General features: G+C 46.2%; 5 protein-coding genes and 2 non-coding genes across 7 annotated transcripts; 4 read left to right on the top strand and 3 right to left on the bottom strand.

Moving 5' to 3' along the window:
• The first annotated feature begins 2,523 nt into the window (after window positions 1–2,523).
• Window positions 2,524–2,595, top strand: C7M61_000506. Its single transcript has one exon. It is a non-coding gene; the product is annotated as a tRNA-Glu (tRNA).
• Window positions 2,596–3,379: 784 nt separating this feature from the next.
• Window positions 3,380–3,805, top strand: C7M61_000505 (PPP1R11/YPI1 family protein; the record flags this gene model as incomplete). Its single annotated transcript, XM_024855946.1, has 1 exon — window positions 3,380–3,805. The coding sequence occupies one exon, from the start codon at window positions 3,380–3,382 to the stop codon at window positions 3,803–3,805; it is 426 nt and encodes a 141-aa protein (XP_024715545.1).
• A 98-nt stretch (window positions 3,806–3,903) lies between these two features.
• WSC4 (Wsc4p) lies at window positions 3,904–5,250 on the bottom strand (the record flags this gene model as incomplete). Its single annotated transcript, XM_024855945.1, has 1 exon — window positions 3,904–5,250. The coding sequence occupies one exon, from the start codon at window positions 5,248–5,250 to the stop codon at window positions 3,904–3,906; it is 1,347 nt and encodes a 448-aa protein (XP_024715544.1).
• Window positions 5,251–6,325: 1,075 nt separating this feature from the next.
• CTF5 (Ctf5p) lies at window positions 6,326–7,240 on the top strand (the record flags this gene model as incomplete). The annotated part of the gene is made up of 1 exon (XM_024855944.1): window positions 6,326–7,240. The coding sequence occupies one exon, from the start codon at window positions 6,326–6,328 to the stop codon at window positions 7,238–7,240; it is 915 nt and encodes a 304-aa protein (XP_024715543.1).
• Window positions 7,241–7,616: 376 nt separating this feature from the next.
• CHC1 (clathrin heavy chain) lies at window positions 7,617–12,617 on the bottom strand (the record flags this gene model as incomplete). The annotated part of the gene is made up of 1 exon (XM_024855943.1): window positions 7,617–12,617. The coding sequence occupies one exon, from the start codon at window positions 12,615–12,617 to the stop codon at window positions 7,617–7,619; it is 5,001 nt and encodes a 1,666-aa protein (XP_024715542.1).
• Window positions 12,618–13,326: 709 nt separating this feature from the next.
• On the bottom strand, window positions 13,327–14,334 carry C7M61_000501 (uncharacterized protein; the record flags this gene model as incomplete). Its single annotated transcript, XM_024855942.1, has 1 exon — window positions 13,327–14,334. The coding sequence occupies one exon, from the start codon at window positions 14,332–14,334 to the stop codon at window positions 13,327–13,329; it is 1,008 nt and encodes a 335-aa protein (XP_024715541.1).
• A 1,314-nt stretch (window positions 14,335–15,648) lies between these two features.
• On the top strand, window positions 15,649–15,722 carry C7M61_000500. Its single transcript has one exon. It is a non-coding gene; the product is annotated as a tRNA-Asn (tRNA).
• The last annotated feature ends 138 nt before the right edge of the window (window positions 15,723–15,860 follow it).

The raw sequence follows: 15,860 nt of genomic DNA, 5'->3' as shown, positions 1-15,860 counted from the left end.
CTGCATGAAAGAATCGCGGGTTTTATATATCCACCAAAGCAGCCGAATCCGCGAAATCGAGAAAATTGACCTTCCTGATAGTTTTTTAGCATGCTACTGATCACACTTTCCCGGCGAAAACGACAAAAACCCAAAAGACGAACTGAAGCAGAAGGGGGACAATTGTCCGTCTTTCTGATTCGTGAGATGAAGAAAACCATACGACAAATTCTGCCAATGGGTAGGTGACGTGTGGGGATGAGACAATACCAACAAACAAATACCTTCCTCTAGACGGATCAGGGCCTGAAGTTCAGGATGAAGTCTGTCGCGCCTTTCTGGTAGGAGGAAGATATTTGGGTGCTTGATTAGTGGGTTGTGTTTCTATAGCGATATAGTTTTGGCTCCTAATGGAGAATCCTCTGTTAGAAGTGCCCTGCTAATACATTCTATAAAAAAAAAAAAAAAAAATTGACGAATTTAGCTCGATTTTAGCTCCCCTAGCCAATCATCTCTCGAGATGGCCGGAACGACATGAGCAACCACCGCTGGCACGTCAATCAAAAGCAGCTGCTTTGTTCATTGTCTATTGAGACAGGCAGTATAGTTCCCCCTCCTGGTATGCCCCGCCCCAGCAGACTGGGGAACCGTATAATGGGCCATATGACGTTGCCCTTTATGGAGGTGGGCCTGAGGGTAAATGCTTGGCTAGCCACGAATTCTTGGTTGACGTAACCCTCGCAACATAAAAGTTCCGGTCTAATAGTGGTCGCGAGACAATTACTAAATGTGTGGCGCCCTGCAAAGGCCAATCGGTCCACAGGAAGTGAGACGATTCGAACTTGTCGGAGATCTCGCTGCGGTTTGAGCTACATATACGATGCGATAAGGTGGACCCATGTTTTCTCGACTGCCACGGCTCCATGCACCAAGGAAACTTGCGCTGATTACACAACCTCGCCGTTCTAGAAACATAATGAATATGCCATTGTATTGTGTTAATGCGATCGGCCTCGGTAAAACAAGAGAACGATGGTGTTTATGATGGAGCCAAGCGCTGTCCATCAACTACGTAGTTTCTCCGGAAATTTCAATGAGGGTCATTTTCCTTCGATAGAACATTTTTGTCTTATCTTATCTTGTGAAGAGGGTAGTTTTTTTTTTTTTTTTTTTGGACCCTGTGACGCAAGTGTGAGGTGGAGATCTTGTGGGTGAAAAAAGCCTTCACTGTAGGGACGCAATAAGACGCCTTTAGTACTCTATAAGTCCGGTCCTTCAGAAGAATCGTGGCTGATGCTGGAGCTGCAAATTGCATTTCGTAACGAACGGAGTTATTATTTTTTTCATTCTCGAGGCCAATTGCAACATGTAGTATGCATTCGATGGTACCTAAAAATCGTAATCTTTTGTTCTACCGAATGATCTGCCAAACAATCTGGAATGTAGTCATTTCGCGTCTTTCTCGTAGGCACTTAGGGGCTTTTTGGGTAATTGGAAGGCGAATGGCTGCATGCGTACCCCACCGGATTTATGACGGTCTCTGGTAACCATGCCAACACAAAATACGGAAAGAGGGTTCCCGTGTGTGATGGAAATTTGATGTTGAATGCTAAACCAGGAAAAGTTTGTTTAAAGTTAAATTTGTCGAACAGACGGTAGGAGCGCCAAGACCACAGGAACCCGCATTTGTCCGACAACACCAACATCGTCAAGAGCAAGATTAAGACAAAGCACATCAAGCCCGCTTGTAATTGCTCATTGACTTGTAAGTTTGCTCTACGGTGTGTAAATACTGGGAGAAGAAAGGGAACAAGACAATGTTGTAGTGGGGTGGAGAAATAACAAGTTTATCCAATAATTTGCTTTTAATCATTAAATGAGTCCGCGTAGTTTTCATATGATAACAACTTTACAAGATAAGTTTTCTCATCAAAAGTGATTTGAGAAAAGTCACAAAGGCCCACCGGTTTTTATTTGCCATGTTTATGGATCAACTTTGACAGTAGGTACGTACAATCACGCTCTAAGTTTAAAGAATAAAGTATCCGCTTGATACATGGTGGTGCAATGAGTGTTATTATCATTGCATGTAAATGTATGAGTCGGTGGATGACCAACTACCGCCTAATGGAGACAAAATGCGCTAACTATGTCCATGGAATCACTACTATATTCTTTAAAGGCTACGAACGGAATGTTGCAAAGCTTTCAAATGAAAAACAAAAGAAATTCAAATGTGGTTTGTAGCGGAAAAGAGTTTGCTTCCAAGATTAGCCCAATATAGACCCTAAATCGAATTCCTTGAATACAACTTTCCGCTCGATTTGCGGTCAATGGTAGCCATGAATTGCTTTGTAGTAATTAATCCGCTGGTTTTTCCTTTGCATATTAAATGAGGCTTAGTGTTATGTTGTTAGCCTCTTTATGCTATTGTTCCTTGGAAGCACAAATTGGATCAATCTTGGTGTACGGGTCTGGGTCGTGTGAGACTCATATGCCCCACTAACGCTTCATATTTTCACAGAAAAAGTTCAAAATATAAAATCCGATATGGTGTAATGGCTAGCACAGTTCGCTCTCACCGAGCAGATCGGGGTTCGATTCCCCGTATCGGAGTTCTTTTTTTGACAAAGATCTACAGACCAGAAAGGAAAAGAATAATATTTGTTCGATCTCAATTAATTTTTGCTCTCCAGAATGGGGTAAGAGAGAGAGGAGAATTGAAGCTAACTTTAACAAAGTATGGTATGAAATGGCTGAGCTTTGGCCCCTTCGCCTTTTTTCCTCACAAGCCCACAGTTCAGCAAAACAAAATTCGTTTACAAGCCTCTCATTACTCAGTTAGTAAGAACACCTTTCCAAAAAATACAAACTTAAGCCCGATCGGGTGATCGGCCCGTATTGGTATATAAAATTTCCTTGCACAGATCTTAATCTTCACCTAAGCGATCTCTCTCAAATGTCTTCCTAGTCGGGTTAAGAGCATTCCGCGACCACGGCCAACTTGCTGCAAAATATGAATGTGGCAGTGATTTTAAAAATAAATCGAGCAATGAGGATTGCTGGTTCAGGTGAAACTTTGGGGACGACATTTTTCCTTCCATCAGGAATTGGTGATCACAAATTGCCGTGAAGGGGGGAGGAGTGCCCAGCAAGGGTTGCTTCTCCTGCAGGCGCAGCAAGCTATAACCGAACCGTGCCTGGGATCATTTCCGTTTCCATGGATGTAATGAATATTCTGGAACTGGTCTCAAAGAAATAAGGCCAGCATTCTCCTGAAATGACAATACTCTAGACAGAAAATTTTGTAGTAAAGGTTGGCTCGAGAAAACAACAGTGGAGGTCACATGACCTTCTCGAGGATCACTTATCCTGTAACTCTATCAGTTATCACCTAAGCATGCCAGAAAGACAACCACAAACACAGCTGCAAACGCAGACGCAGGTAGCAGCGCCCGCTCCAGTGTTACAGCTTCGACCAAAAAGCGAAAAAGAGAAGCAGAAGAAGAAATCAAGGAGTCAAGTGCATTGGACAGACGATGTAGTTGATAATGAGCATATGAACAAGAAAAAGTCAAAGATTTGTTGCATTTTTCACCCACAGAGAGAGTTTGGAGAGTGCTCTAGTGATAGTGATAGCGGGCTGAGTGATTCGTCATCAGATGAAAGCGGCGATGAGAGGGGCCGTCCTTGCAACCATAATCATGACCATGACGAAGAGCATAACCATAACCATGGCAAAAAGAAGGCACGGGAGTCGAGTCCCAACGCCTACGAGAAGCAGCCACACTATAAGAATCTTAGTAAGGTTCCCGAGGACTCATAGATTACGATGTGTACGAAAACGAAATACAAGCGACTTTTTAGCTATGTATGTATTATGCGATTAATGAACAATTAAAGCTGGGCCACAAAGTAGCACAGCTATTCGGGGTTAGCGACATGCAATATACGGCGAGAGTAGTCGTTCTCGTCGGCAAAGGAAAATTTAGATGCATTGGAGTTCTGGAACATGGTCAGTGGGTCCAAACGGTTGTCAAACTCCAGGATTGGGAACATGATGGGCCCGCCAGTGTCCGGAGCAGGCTCCTTATTTGGATTGAGCTTCTTCTTCGACATGCTGCGGCCGACATGAGAACCAGCCATGCCGTTCGAGCCCGGGTTGAAGATGGAAAGGATCGACTTGCTCAGATTGTCTCTCTTTAGGTTTGAGCTGCGCAGCGAGGATTTGGAGTGATACTGAGCTCCCCCAGCCACCGCAGCCTTCTCGCCGTTCACTGATAGCTCATCCGAAGAGTACTGATTCTCTTCGTCAGAGTAGTCATCGTTCCGGCGACCTGCGCCGAAACAACAGCAGTATAGTAACGTTCCCAAGGCGCCAACTACCACCACACCGACAGCGGTGAAAGTGCCAGCGACTTTGCCGGTGGAGTCAAAAAATGACTTTTGCTCTTCGCCGTTTGCGTCACCGCTAGCTTCACTCGAAGCCGAAGCCGAGGCCGATGAGGAAGAAGTGGATGCAACTTCCGTAATGTAACGGGTAGAAACCACCTGTGATGCAGAGCCACCTGCTGTGGCCGTAGAGTAGACGGTAGTGGCCTGAACGGAAGTGACCACCAGGGCCTGTTCTGAGGAGGCAGATGACGACGAGGACGATGAAGATGACGACGAAGTCGATGTAGACGACGAGCTGGAAGTGCTGGAGCTAGAGGAGGAAGAACTTGTGCTTGAAGTCGTAGGTTCGCTGTAGGAAGGCTCCTCGTAAGTCAGGGGAGGGATGGTGGAGGATGTGGAAGTCAGCGATGGTGTGGAAGATGTCGTTGGAGTGGACGATGTGGAGGTTGTGGGAGGGTCCGAAGAGGACGATGTGGATGTCGATGAGGAAGACGATGTTGACGAGGATGAGGAGGATGTTGACGTCAGAGAAGTCGAGGACAGGCGCCCCACGGTGCTGGACGGACTTCGGATGAAAATGTAACCGTAGTAGCCATCACCACCGCAGTTTTCCTGCTCGGCGTAGCCAGGGCAGCCGGTGTTGCAGTTATCCAGGTCAGAGGTGTCAGCAGGCACATCGTTTGTGCACCAGCAGCTGAATTCCTGAGTTATAGCGACGGCATATCCGCCGTCCTGACAATGGTTGTGGCACCAGCCATTCGACATGTACTGGTTGGAGGCATGGTCGGAACCGATGTTTTGCAGGGAGCAGACGTTGAGATCGAGGCCTGCCGCTGAGGACACGGCTGCCAACGAGAGGAGCAAAAGGCGTAGCATCGTCGGAGCCTGGGCCAGAGGATTTTGCAGAATCGAATCAGCGCGGAGGGCAGGCGATTTATATCGGCAGGCGGTGGAAAAAGTCGCAACACAGAGTTGCAGGGCGCAGTGCGGTTAATGCTGGTGCCAGGGAGAATCTGCTCAGCGGTAAACGACCAGTGGGCCAAGGGCGGATGGTCGGCTCCTACGTATAGACAGAGGCGATGGAGACATTTGAATTCTTTTTATTTTTTTTTTAATACTTCTGTTGAACATCTGGTCAGGGTCCATGATATGGAATTTCCAAAAGGAGGTTTTTCAGGACGGCTAAGGCTCGGCCGCCCCATTCTGTAAGAGAAGCCCCAAGGCGACCCAGACAGGTCAGCAGAATCCCGCGGCAGGGCGGCAGTGTGAGACATTGCCTGAGCCATATGACAACAAAACGGACGACATAAAGGCCTACCGTCGTCTATTTGGCACAAACTATGGCCAGCACTTTTCCTGTCAAAAATGTCAGTCGCATTTCCGTGGACCCAAATTTCACCGTCTTGTAGATTGCTGCGCCGTGCAGAGGGTTGCCTTTTTCGCAGCCAAGGCATGGGGAGGGGCTTCCATGCTCGAGCGTTATTGTTAGAACTGGTCCCCCCCAGAGCAAAACGGGCAACCTTGTCGGACCGGGTCCCTCGGAGACGGACAAGTCAATTTATTAGTAGTGGAATGAGCAAACGTCCAGCCGGTCCAGTGATGCAGAGCAGCCAAATCGATTTCCCTGCCCGATTGGTACCGTCCGCTTGGCCCTTTATGGTTGCGCCGTTTCTCCCGCCATGCCGGTAACGGTTGCGCAAACAGCCTCACCACAAGGTCCGCCCCCTAGACAGCGATCCACCAGAGCTTAATTGCCTCAGGAATTAAAAAGTTAAGCCTAATTCCCCAGCATCCTTTTTGCAAATGTTGCTAATTCTGCCCGCTACGGAAGGTCCAGGAAGTTAAAGCAGGGGGGGTAGGCTTATGGCTCGGCTTGCCGCCGTGCGATTTCCCTCTACAGAAGGTCTGTCGCTATATCGGGTACACTGCGATCGCACTTGTTTACATCAACATGGACGTCCAGGGCGAAATCGACGCTCTACGGGCTGAGATCGCTGGACTCAGAGCAGACTTGGGCCCGCTTCAGCTGAATCACGATACTTTGTTTCGTCAGGTCGCCTCTTATGAAGCCAGCAATAAACACCATCTCCAGAAACACCGGCCCAGAAACGTGCCCGACGAACCAACGGTCTCCCTCGACTGCTTTGACGATTCCATCCGACAATACTTCAAACCGGCCCTGCTGATCCCTCAAGCAGCTGCGCCGCCTGCCGAGTCGCTGTCAATCCAGGAACGCACTCGCCAAGGCACATACTCGCTTGTGGAGAGTGTCCATCGATTCGGCGGCATCACCGCATTCCCTATCAACGACGCCTTGTACGATGCTCTGGACGACGCCTTGCTAGGGCTCCGATTCGATGTGCTTTCCCACTCTTCTAATGCCTTCTTACCGTCTCATTATATCATTCTTCGGCGGGTCATCTCGAAAGACGAACGTCACAATTGGCTGGTCTTCAGGTACACCACGCCGGCGTACGTGTCGCTCGATTCCTACAAGCACCACCTTTCGCATCCCGACGAGGCGCTAGGGCTCCAGAAGTTCTGTGAATGCGTGAGGGCAGCCTTGGTTGCAACCCAGGCCCGCCACGACATGGTCCAGGAGCTCAAAAGCCTCACTTTGGAAGGAGACAAGGCTTTTGCAGCCATAGAATCCGACATCCAGTGCCGTCGTGTGGCCCTTACTTTGAATCTGGGCCAATCCATAGAATTACTTCTTGGAAGCCGCCTGGTGGATCTGGTCTCCTCCACACTCCTGCCTTCACTGGCGTTGCATGTATCTGCCTTGCTTTCCGGTGCATCAATTGAAAAACTTCAATCTGCATTCACCCAGGTCTTGAAGTACATACAATCTCACACGGTAGCATAGCGCCGATGAAACAATCTGCAAGGTGATCTTCATCGACATGGCATCCCAAAACGGCTGGATTCCGATCCATTGTCGCTATTAATAAACGATCATCACGACACAATAACTTTCCTTCTTATGGCAAAAAATAAAAAGAAAAAAGAAAAAACGTTTCCTTTGTATCCGGACCAATTGGTTCATAGACAAGGGCTCAAATCTCTTTCTCTGCAATCTCTTCTCCTTGCAGTGTGGTGCGCCGCATGGCCACCCATCACAATGCATTTCTACTCTACACTAGCACCATTCAAATCAAACTTTTTGTCGTCTCTATTTGCAATTGTAGCAGGTCCGCTAGACTTACCCTACAAAGTCACGCGGCTCCTGGTTCTTGTTGCGATTAAAAGGCATTGCCAAATCCAGCGCCCGTGGGCTGGTATCCCAAGCCGGTGTTGTTCATTCCCAAGCCAGCACCGCTCGTGATCATCAATGGCTGCCCAGCAGCTGGCTCATCGTCTGTCTTCTCAGCAGCTCTTCTCTTCTCTAAGTCCTCGTAAACCTCGTTCAACTTCTTCTGGTTCTCGTAAGCGACAGAAATCTCATATGGCTTGATGAAGTTGCCCAAGTTGTGCAACCAAGCCAACTCAATCACATAGTCGTACTCAATCAAAGAGTAGGCGGTGTACAAGAGGGCAACGAAACCCTCGTGGTTACCAGTCTCAACAAAGTAATCCAAAAGGTCGTGGGCAAGCTTGGTGGATTTGGAGATGGCAACAGTCTTAATCAAGTCAGCCCACAACTTATCATTCTTCAAGATTTGAATAGACTTGGCAAACTTCTTGTTCTTGGTGTACAAGGTGGCCGAGATCTGGCGGAAGAAAATGAGGTCATGGTTCTCCAATCTCTCAGCCAAGTCCAATGAGTTGAATCTGTTGCTCGACTCAGACTCAATGGCAGAACGCAAAGACTTGTAGTCCTCCTCTTCAATCAAAAGATCGTGGTAAGCGCCATTGACAATCGAGTTGTTCTTGTCGAGCACAGAAATCAAGAATGGCTTAATCAATGGAAGGTTGTCAGACTTAACAAACATTCTGACGACTCTTGGAAGATCAAGCTTTGGAATCAAGACAGACATCAAGTCCACAAGGAGAGTTGGGTTCTCCTTCAAGTAGAAGTTGATGGCCTTGTAGTAAATCTCCAAGTTGGAAACCTTCACAATAATCTCCTTCAAAGAGCTGTGGTCGAAGGCAACCTCGGACTTGTCCATCATGGTCAAGGCAGCGTTGTCCCACTCCTCGTAGTGGCAGTACAAGAAAATCAACTCTGGGTAAAGGTGAGCGGACTCACAGGCGGTCAAGACCTTTGGAATGTTGATACGAGACCAGAACAACTTCAAGTGCTCCATCACCTTCTCAGGCTTGTACTTGGTGTAAAGAATGGCAAGCTCGGTGAACATACCCATATGAGCTCTCTCCAAACCCAAACCGCTCTCGAAGAGAGCAATAACCTCGTCAAAGTAACCGTTGTACTCGTAGGTCTTCACCAATTCTGGCAACTCCTCAGCATCGATGATCAAGTTCAAACCACAAATCTGGGCCAATCTGAACTCCTTGTTCTCAATACAGGCACTGTTGACCTGCTTCCAAACCTGAGTATTGGAAGCCTTTCTAGCGCAGTCAACAGCAGACTGGTAGTCCTCCAAGTAAACCAAGGTGGTTGCCAACTTGGAGTACTTCGAGATGTTGGAATACAAAATCTTAGCGGCCTTGTAGTTCTTTGCCTCAAATAACTTGTCACCAATATCTTCCAAAACGGCCACATTGGGTCCAGCAACGAACTTTTCGATGTCAGTCAATCTGTCGGCGTTGGCGTAGCAGTTGATCAAAGCATTGTCGATAGCTGGTTCTCTCAAAGACTCTCTAGCCATGTCCAAGAATGGAACCAACTCCTCCTCCTTGCCAGCACGTTCAGCAATTTCAATAACCTGCTCGAAGTTCTGTGGGTTCTTCGACTTGATGTACGAGTCGATAGCCTCGGGAATTCTCAAGCCGTTCAACTGAGCGGTACCCAACTGGTACCACAAGTCCGAGGTGTCATGCTTCTCAGCGTACTGCTCACCTCTGTCAAGCGACATGATGTCCTCAACCAATACCTTCATAGCGTCAGATCTTTGTTCAAACTTATCGTAGATCTCAAATGCTTCCTCGAACAAATCATTGTCAATACACAATGGAGCGATTTCGTTGGGGTCGAACTTATCAAGCTTCTCAATGTAGTTAGCAACTCTGGTCGAGTCGGCCTTGATAGCAGTCAAAAGCAACAAACCCTGCAAGGAAGTGTTGTCATTGAAAGGAGATGGCTCCAAGATGATCTTTTCCAAAAGTTCAATCAACTCTTGTGGCAAATCGTTCTCCATGAATGCCTTCACAGTGACAGAGATGGCCTCAGGATCACTCAATTCTGGAATACCAGTAGAGACAACCTGGTCAATCAATTGTCTTCTGTACTCGTTGTCTGGGCTCAACACCTTAGCCCACAAGTCAAAGTCAGATTTAGCCAACAAATATCTTGCCTGGTACTTGTACATCTTGTTCTCGTTGGTGATGTTGATCAACTCGTCGTCGTTGTTACCCTTGGAGTAAGCAATGTAGGCCAAGTATGGATCACGCTTCTCACAGTATCTACCAACAGACAAAGTGTCATATTGCTGGTTTTCTTGCAAAAACTTCTCAGGACTGTTGTTGGAGTCAATGTAAATCTTGGCCAAAGTGTTGTAAACTTCCTGATCAGAAGAGCCACCCTCTAAGGTCTTTTCCAAGAATGGCAACAAAATCTTCAATCTGTTTCTCTTCTCAACTTCCTCGACCAATTCCTTAAGAGGAACTCTGCCCAAAACGGACATCAATAAGTTCTTGATGATGTTCTCATCACAGTCAACGTCCAACAAACCAGCGATAACCTGGGGAGTGTTGGCAGAGTTGACTTGCTGGACATAGACCTCGATAAACTTGAAGTACTTGTTCTTGTACAAATACAAGATCAAGTCGTGAACGAAGTTGAACCTGTCGCAAACAATAATGAGTGGCAACTGGTCCTCCAAGTTGGCTTCCTTCAAGAAATTCTTAACCTTCTCACCATTGTAAACGTTGTTATCTCTAACAACTCTCTCGATTTCCTTGGTCTGGTTCAACTTGCTTGCAGCTTCAATGTACTTGTAAACCACATCTGGGTCCTGTGTCAAGTTAACAATGGAGGACAAGTAGTAGTACTTACCTTCGTTGGACTTGTAGGTTTCGAAAAGCTTGATCAAGTTGAGAGGCCCAAGAAGATCAGAATACTTGGTTGCCACCTGGATCACAATTTGCAAGTTCTGCTGCAAGTTGTTGGTCATCAATTCGTTCAAGCAGGCCATGGACTGCTGAACATTTAACTGGCCGAAGTATGAAACCAACCAGTCACCTGGCAACACGTTGGTGTGCACAATGACTCTCTTGATGTCCTTCAAATCGTCGTAGTGCTCCAAAGCTCTCTGGAACAAGCCAGACTTTTCACACAACTTACCAATACTTGGCTTGTCGTAGTGGCTGAACATCTGGTTGCCCAAGATCGCATCAGCAACCTGAGGAGCGTGCAACAAGTTGGTCTCCAAGACCTTGGTTTGCAAGTGGCCCTCAGATGGGGTGTCACTCTTGAGAGCATCTAACAAGAAAGCAGTACCCTGTTGGATGTAGTTTTGGGAGAAGAACAAATCAGCAATGTTCTCGATGTTCAAGTTAGCATCGCCATTGGCCAACAAAGAAACAGCAAATTCACTAGCTTTGTCTGGGTTAACGCGGACCAAGTTTTGAATAAGATTAGTGTAGTCAGGGTTGTAACCAACCTTCTGGCAGTATGGGAGGATCTTTTCGAACTGACCCAACTCAGCCAAAGACGAGACAACCTTGATATTAACGTTGGCACGAACGTAGACAGCCAAAGCTAAAGCAGTGTCGTAAGACTTGACAATGTCACCCAACTCCTCACTGGAAGTCAACTTGTCTTCCTTCAACCACTTCTCGAACAATGGTTTACGGTCTTGCTGCAAGACTGGCTTGGCGAGCTCGATCGACTCGTACTTGTTAAGAGTACCTCTGTCCAACAAGGTGGAGAAGTATTGCAAGATTGGAGAAATCTGTCCTGGAGAAGGAGTGATGTGCTTCAATCTGTTGATAGTGTCCTGGGTTCTCAATTGCTCAGAGGAGGCAGCCACCTTGGCAGCATTGGTGTAGTCACCTTGACTCAAGTAGTTTTGGAATTGCTGCTGGAACAAGTTTTCGGCACCGGGGAAACCACCACGGGAGGAGAGCGACAAAGCCAAAGACACATCGGACAAGTTGTCCAAAACGTAGGGAATGATTTTGTCCTTGGCGATCTCGACAGCCAACACTTGGCCCGACTTGTTGATGGTGATGAGACCGGTACCGTCGTTGTAGGGGGCGGCGGTGAACACAGGCTCAGCAGTGATTCTGTTGACAAACAAGTTGGAGCCGGTCTCGATGTCGTACAAGTGAATGAAACCGTACTTGGTCAAGATGTAGATAATTCCGTACTTGTTGGAGGTTTGCAACGAAATGGGGAAGTCATTAGTGGCATCAGGAGGGAAAAAGATCTCGACGGTCTTCTTGGGGAATGGAGGGTTGCCATCGACATGGTCAATTTCGATAATGTGCAAGTTACCCTGGCCAGAGGCAGTCTTGTTACCAATACAGAAGACCTTGGTGGGGTTAGCGGCACCGCTGAGCGTAATTTGGGCGAAACGAGATACATGACCCTCGATTGCCTGTGAAACGCCTCTAGACTTGGAGAACAACTGAATGTGGCCAGCAATTCTGCCGTCTTCCTGAGCGATACCAGTGACAGCAAACCAATTTAGGTCTGGCTCAGCAACAAAGTTTATAATTTGACAGCTGTTGAGCGTGTGGTGTCTGTCAGTAAGCTTGACGGGTCCGTCGTTGGTACCATCAAAGATATTCCACGTGTAAATGGTGGATGCGGTGACAAGACCCAATACCTCATTGGTCAACCACTTCCAAAGAACAACGGGTTGCTCTAGCGTGTGAGACTTCAATCTCTGTTTAGTACCCAAGTTGAAGACCTGCAAAGCAGTACCATTGGCTCTCAAAGCAATCACGTTCTCAGTAGGGTGCATGATTGCATTGTCAGCAGTCATGTTCTTTCTGGTCACCTCAAAGTTGTTTTGAGCATCGATGATGGCGACAGTGTTGCCTTGCTGAGTGTTCTCACGTACACATATGTAGCGATCAGACTCAAGGGTGGTTGATTTAAAATCAAGCGACTGCTGTTGAATGCCCAATTGGGTCAACTGAGCCAATTGGGTGAAATTGATGGGAATGTCCGTCATATTTAAACCAGCAGCCACACGGGAATTGAAAATTTCAAAAAGTAGGGTTGTGTGCGGGGGTTGGTGTAAAAGGGGACGGTAGCAAAAGGTGGTAGGTGGTTTTTGATTTCGTGGTTTTGTTTCCTAGGTGGCCTCGTTGGATTATGTAAGCGGGAGGCACGGGTGTGTACTAGCCTGGGCTTTCTGCCACTACTTCGACTGAAATTTTGCAATGTTTTCGTTTTTGAAAAGAAAGATTTTTTGAATTTCTATATAATCATGCAAAAAGATGAAGTCTTTTCGAGTGCGTTGCTCAACTACAATGAAAGATGGGTGGTTCCGGTTATCGCGGCCTGGCGACTCTCGGACCGTATCTGGAAGAACAACTTGTTCAATACTGCAAGCTGAAAAAAATGAGCATTTAGGTCACCAATTGAAATTCACTCTTTTTGTAGGATTGTGAACAAGAGAAACAATAAATGAAGTAGAAGCTTTACGTAATTGACCAATATGTCCCAGTTGCGCCTATATGTGACTCGGTCTATCTTTAGCAACCACACCGAGGGCGTGGTACCATTGGTGTCTTTTGAAGCAGATTAGATGAATTGAGCTCAATTGAATCAGTCGTCTCTCTATTATGATAAATCTCTAAGTAGACGCTAAAAATTCTAGGTAAACGCTGAAAAACTTCAAGACCCACTGCACGGTCGAGCCAGACAATCTCACAGCACTATATTGGAGGCTGCACTGATAATAAAACATCCTCAACTAATGGATTGGTGAACCCAGTAGTCGAATTTTTGTCCGGTTTCGAGGCATTCTTCGTTATGTAACTTTCAACGTGCCTCCACTCACTTCCAAACCAATCACCTGTAAGCATGGAGATCTCCATTTTCTTCCTATAATCATCTTTTTCGCCAGTGCCACTAAAAAGAGGGTTTGTTTCCCAGTCTATGAGCCAAGATGCCACCTTTCGAAAGGCAACTTTGACATGCTCCGGCGTGACAAATAGTCGTTCATCGTCGTCAGATCTTGCGACAACTAACGCTTTAGCCAATAAAAGAACATTTTCTCTCGCAGATAAAGGTGGTCGACTAGAAAGTGGAGCTAAGGAGCATAATCGATGTGATCTGGCGAACACGAACAATGAGAAGGCGTACTCTTCAACAGTGGCCTTCACAAACACTGTATCTAGAAGGCATCTCGCCAGCAAGATGTCTTCATCACTTGGTTGTGGCTTCAGTTCGTCGCCGTCCTGGGGGATGTATAGTTGGGAATAGAAAAAGCGGCTCTTGATCTGCGGATTTATCTTCGGCATTTGAGTACCATTGACAATGATGGGAACCAAAATACAGATAGGTGGCTTCCTGACCATTCGATCACCCAATTGAAAAGGCTCATGATCAGTATTTCTCGATGAAACCTTGCCGTACCTCGATAACTCATCCAAGACTCGTAGAAGATTGCGTTTCTTATCGAAATCAAGCTTTACAGTCTCTAGATTCTTCCAGATTATCATACTGTAGACGAAACCCTCTGGATTAATGATGCTTTCCGCAATAGCATTGAAGTCAACGTCTAAAGCCTGGAGATCAACCTCCACTATGTCGTCAATGTTAAACCTCTCAGTGGCCAAACATTTTAGGGAGTTCAAACATTTATGATAGTCAGTGGTTTGTATGACAAAGTCTTTCTTGGATATGAGGGCAAGCTGGAGCGCTAACCACAAGTTCTCCATAGTTCAAGGAGACGTTTTGTAGAGTCTTGGTGTAGTTTATGACTGCACCTGGGAGTGAGATAGTAGGATTCGGTTCGGGTGCAAAATGATTGAAGCCCTTAAACATCGGTCGCCACCACCAAAAGAAAGCTTTTTGATAGACCTTATCTAGACCAATTTAGTGTCTCTCTCATTTGCGGTTAAGCTTTCTTCGATAACATCAATATTGAGCACTTTATGAACGCTAAAACCCTCAATTTCCGTTTTTTTTTTTTTTTTTTTTTATAGAATGTATTAGCAGGGCACTTCTAACAGAGGATTCTCCATTAGGAGCCAAAACTATATCGCTATAGAAACACAACCCACTAATCAAGCACCCAAATATCTTCCTCCTACCAGAAAGGCGCGACAGACTTCATCCTGAACTTCAGGCCCTGATCCGTCTAGAGGAAGGTATTTGTTTGTTGGTATTGTCTCATCCCCACACGTCACCTACCCATTGGCAGAATTTGTCGTATGGTTTTCTTCATCTCACGAATCAGAAAGACGGACAATTGTCCCCCTTCTGCTTCAGTTCGTCGTCGTTTGCCGTACATGAGTTTTACCGCCTTGACAAACCAGTTTAATTTCCGGAGATTGTCAAAGGAGGTGTCCTCAGGGGCTAGCATCTCTCTAAGATTCATTTCATTCGTAAACCCCACTCTTTGCCACCAAAATCGTGACACTGCACACTCGTTGTATATGTGTGAGAGCATTTCATTCAGCAGCTGTTGATTTAAACACAAGTAGCATTTTTCTTGTTCTGAGCTTTCTCTGTCATGAATTGGCACGTATGATCCAAAGTTGAAATGATGAATAGCTCCAAAATCATTGCGTTTGAGCCATTCTTCCTTATAAAGGTTCTTCCAAAATTTATCCCACCTTTTTATCGGCTGAGCTTCTGGACAAATTTGTCTAAACCTGCCCGGCATAATTGGGGGCTTCTTCTGTTGATTTTTCCGGCTGAGGGATTTGAATGTTCCCAGCTTCACCTGTTCTTCCTCACTCGGATTCCCTGGAAGACTCAAAATAGCGTCCACATCATCTATTCTCATTCTGGAAGCTATAGTATAGTGATGAGTTTCTCTTGTTCCTCTCACCAACTGATACCATGCCTGAATGTATTGGATCTCCGTCTCCGTGAAGGTCCATTCTAGTTTTTTGGACTTTTCGAGGCCTGCCTTACATTATTCAGAGCATTTTAAATCTCATTTAGGAAACAAATATTGATAACTTGAAGGTCAATCTTTGGCACTTAAGTTCATATTTACTTGTGTTTTCCATATCAAACACAACGACTTCGTGGCCAAGTTGGTTAAGGCGTAAGACTGTTAATCTTAAGATCGTGAGTTCGACCCTCACCGAGGTCGTTTTTTTTTTGAATTTCACATTTTCAACCCTCTTTTTCACTATTTCAATTTTCTTTAAACAGTCAATTTGAGACCCATACAGCGCCACGCGAAGCTGACAGCATTGTTTCGCTCATCCTTGTCTCTCTTTTGTGGTAG

This window comes from Candidozyma pseudohaemuli, assembly GCF_003013735.1.
Source record: "Candidozyma pseudohaemuli strain B12108 chromosome Unknown scaffold00001, whole genome shotgun sequence".
NCBI lineage: Eukaryota > Fungi > Ascomycota > Pichiomycetes > Serinales > Metschnikowiaceae > Candidozyma > Candidozyma pseudohaemuli.
This window is presented reverse-complemented; position numbering and strand designations above follow the sequence as displayed.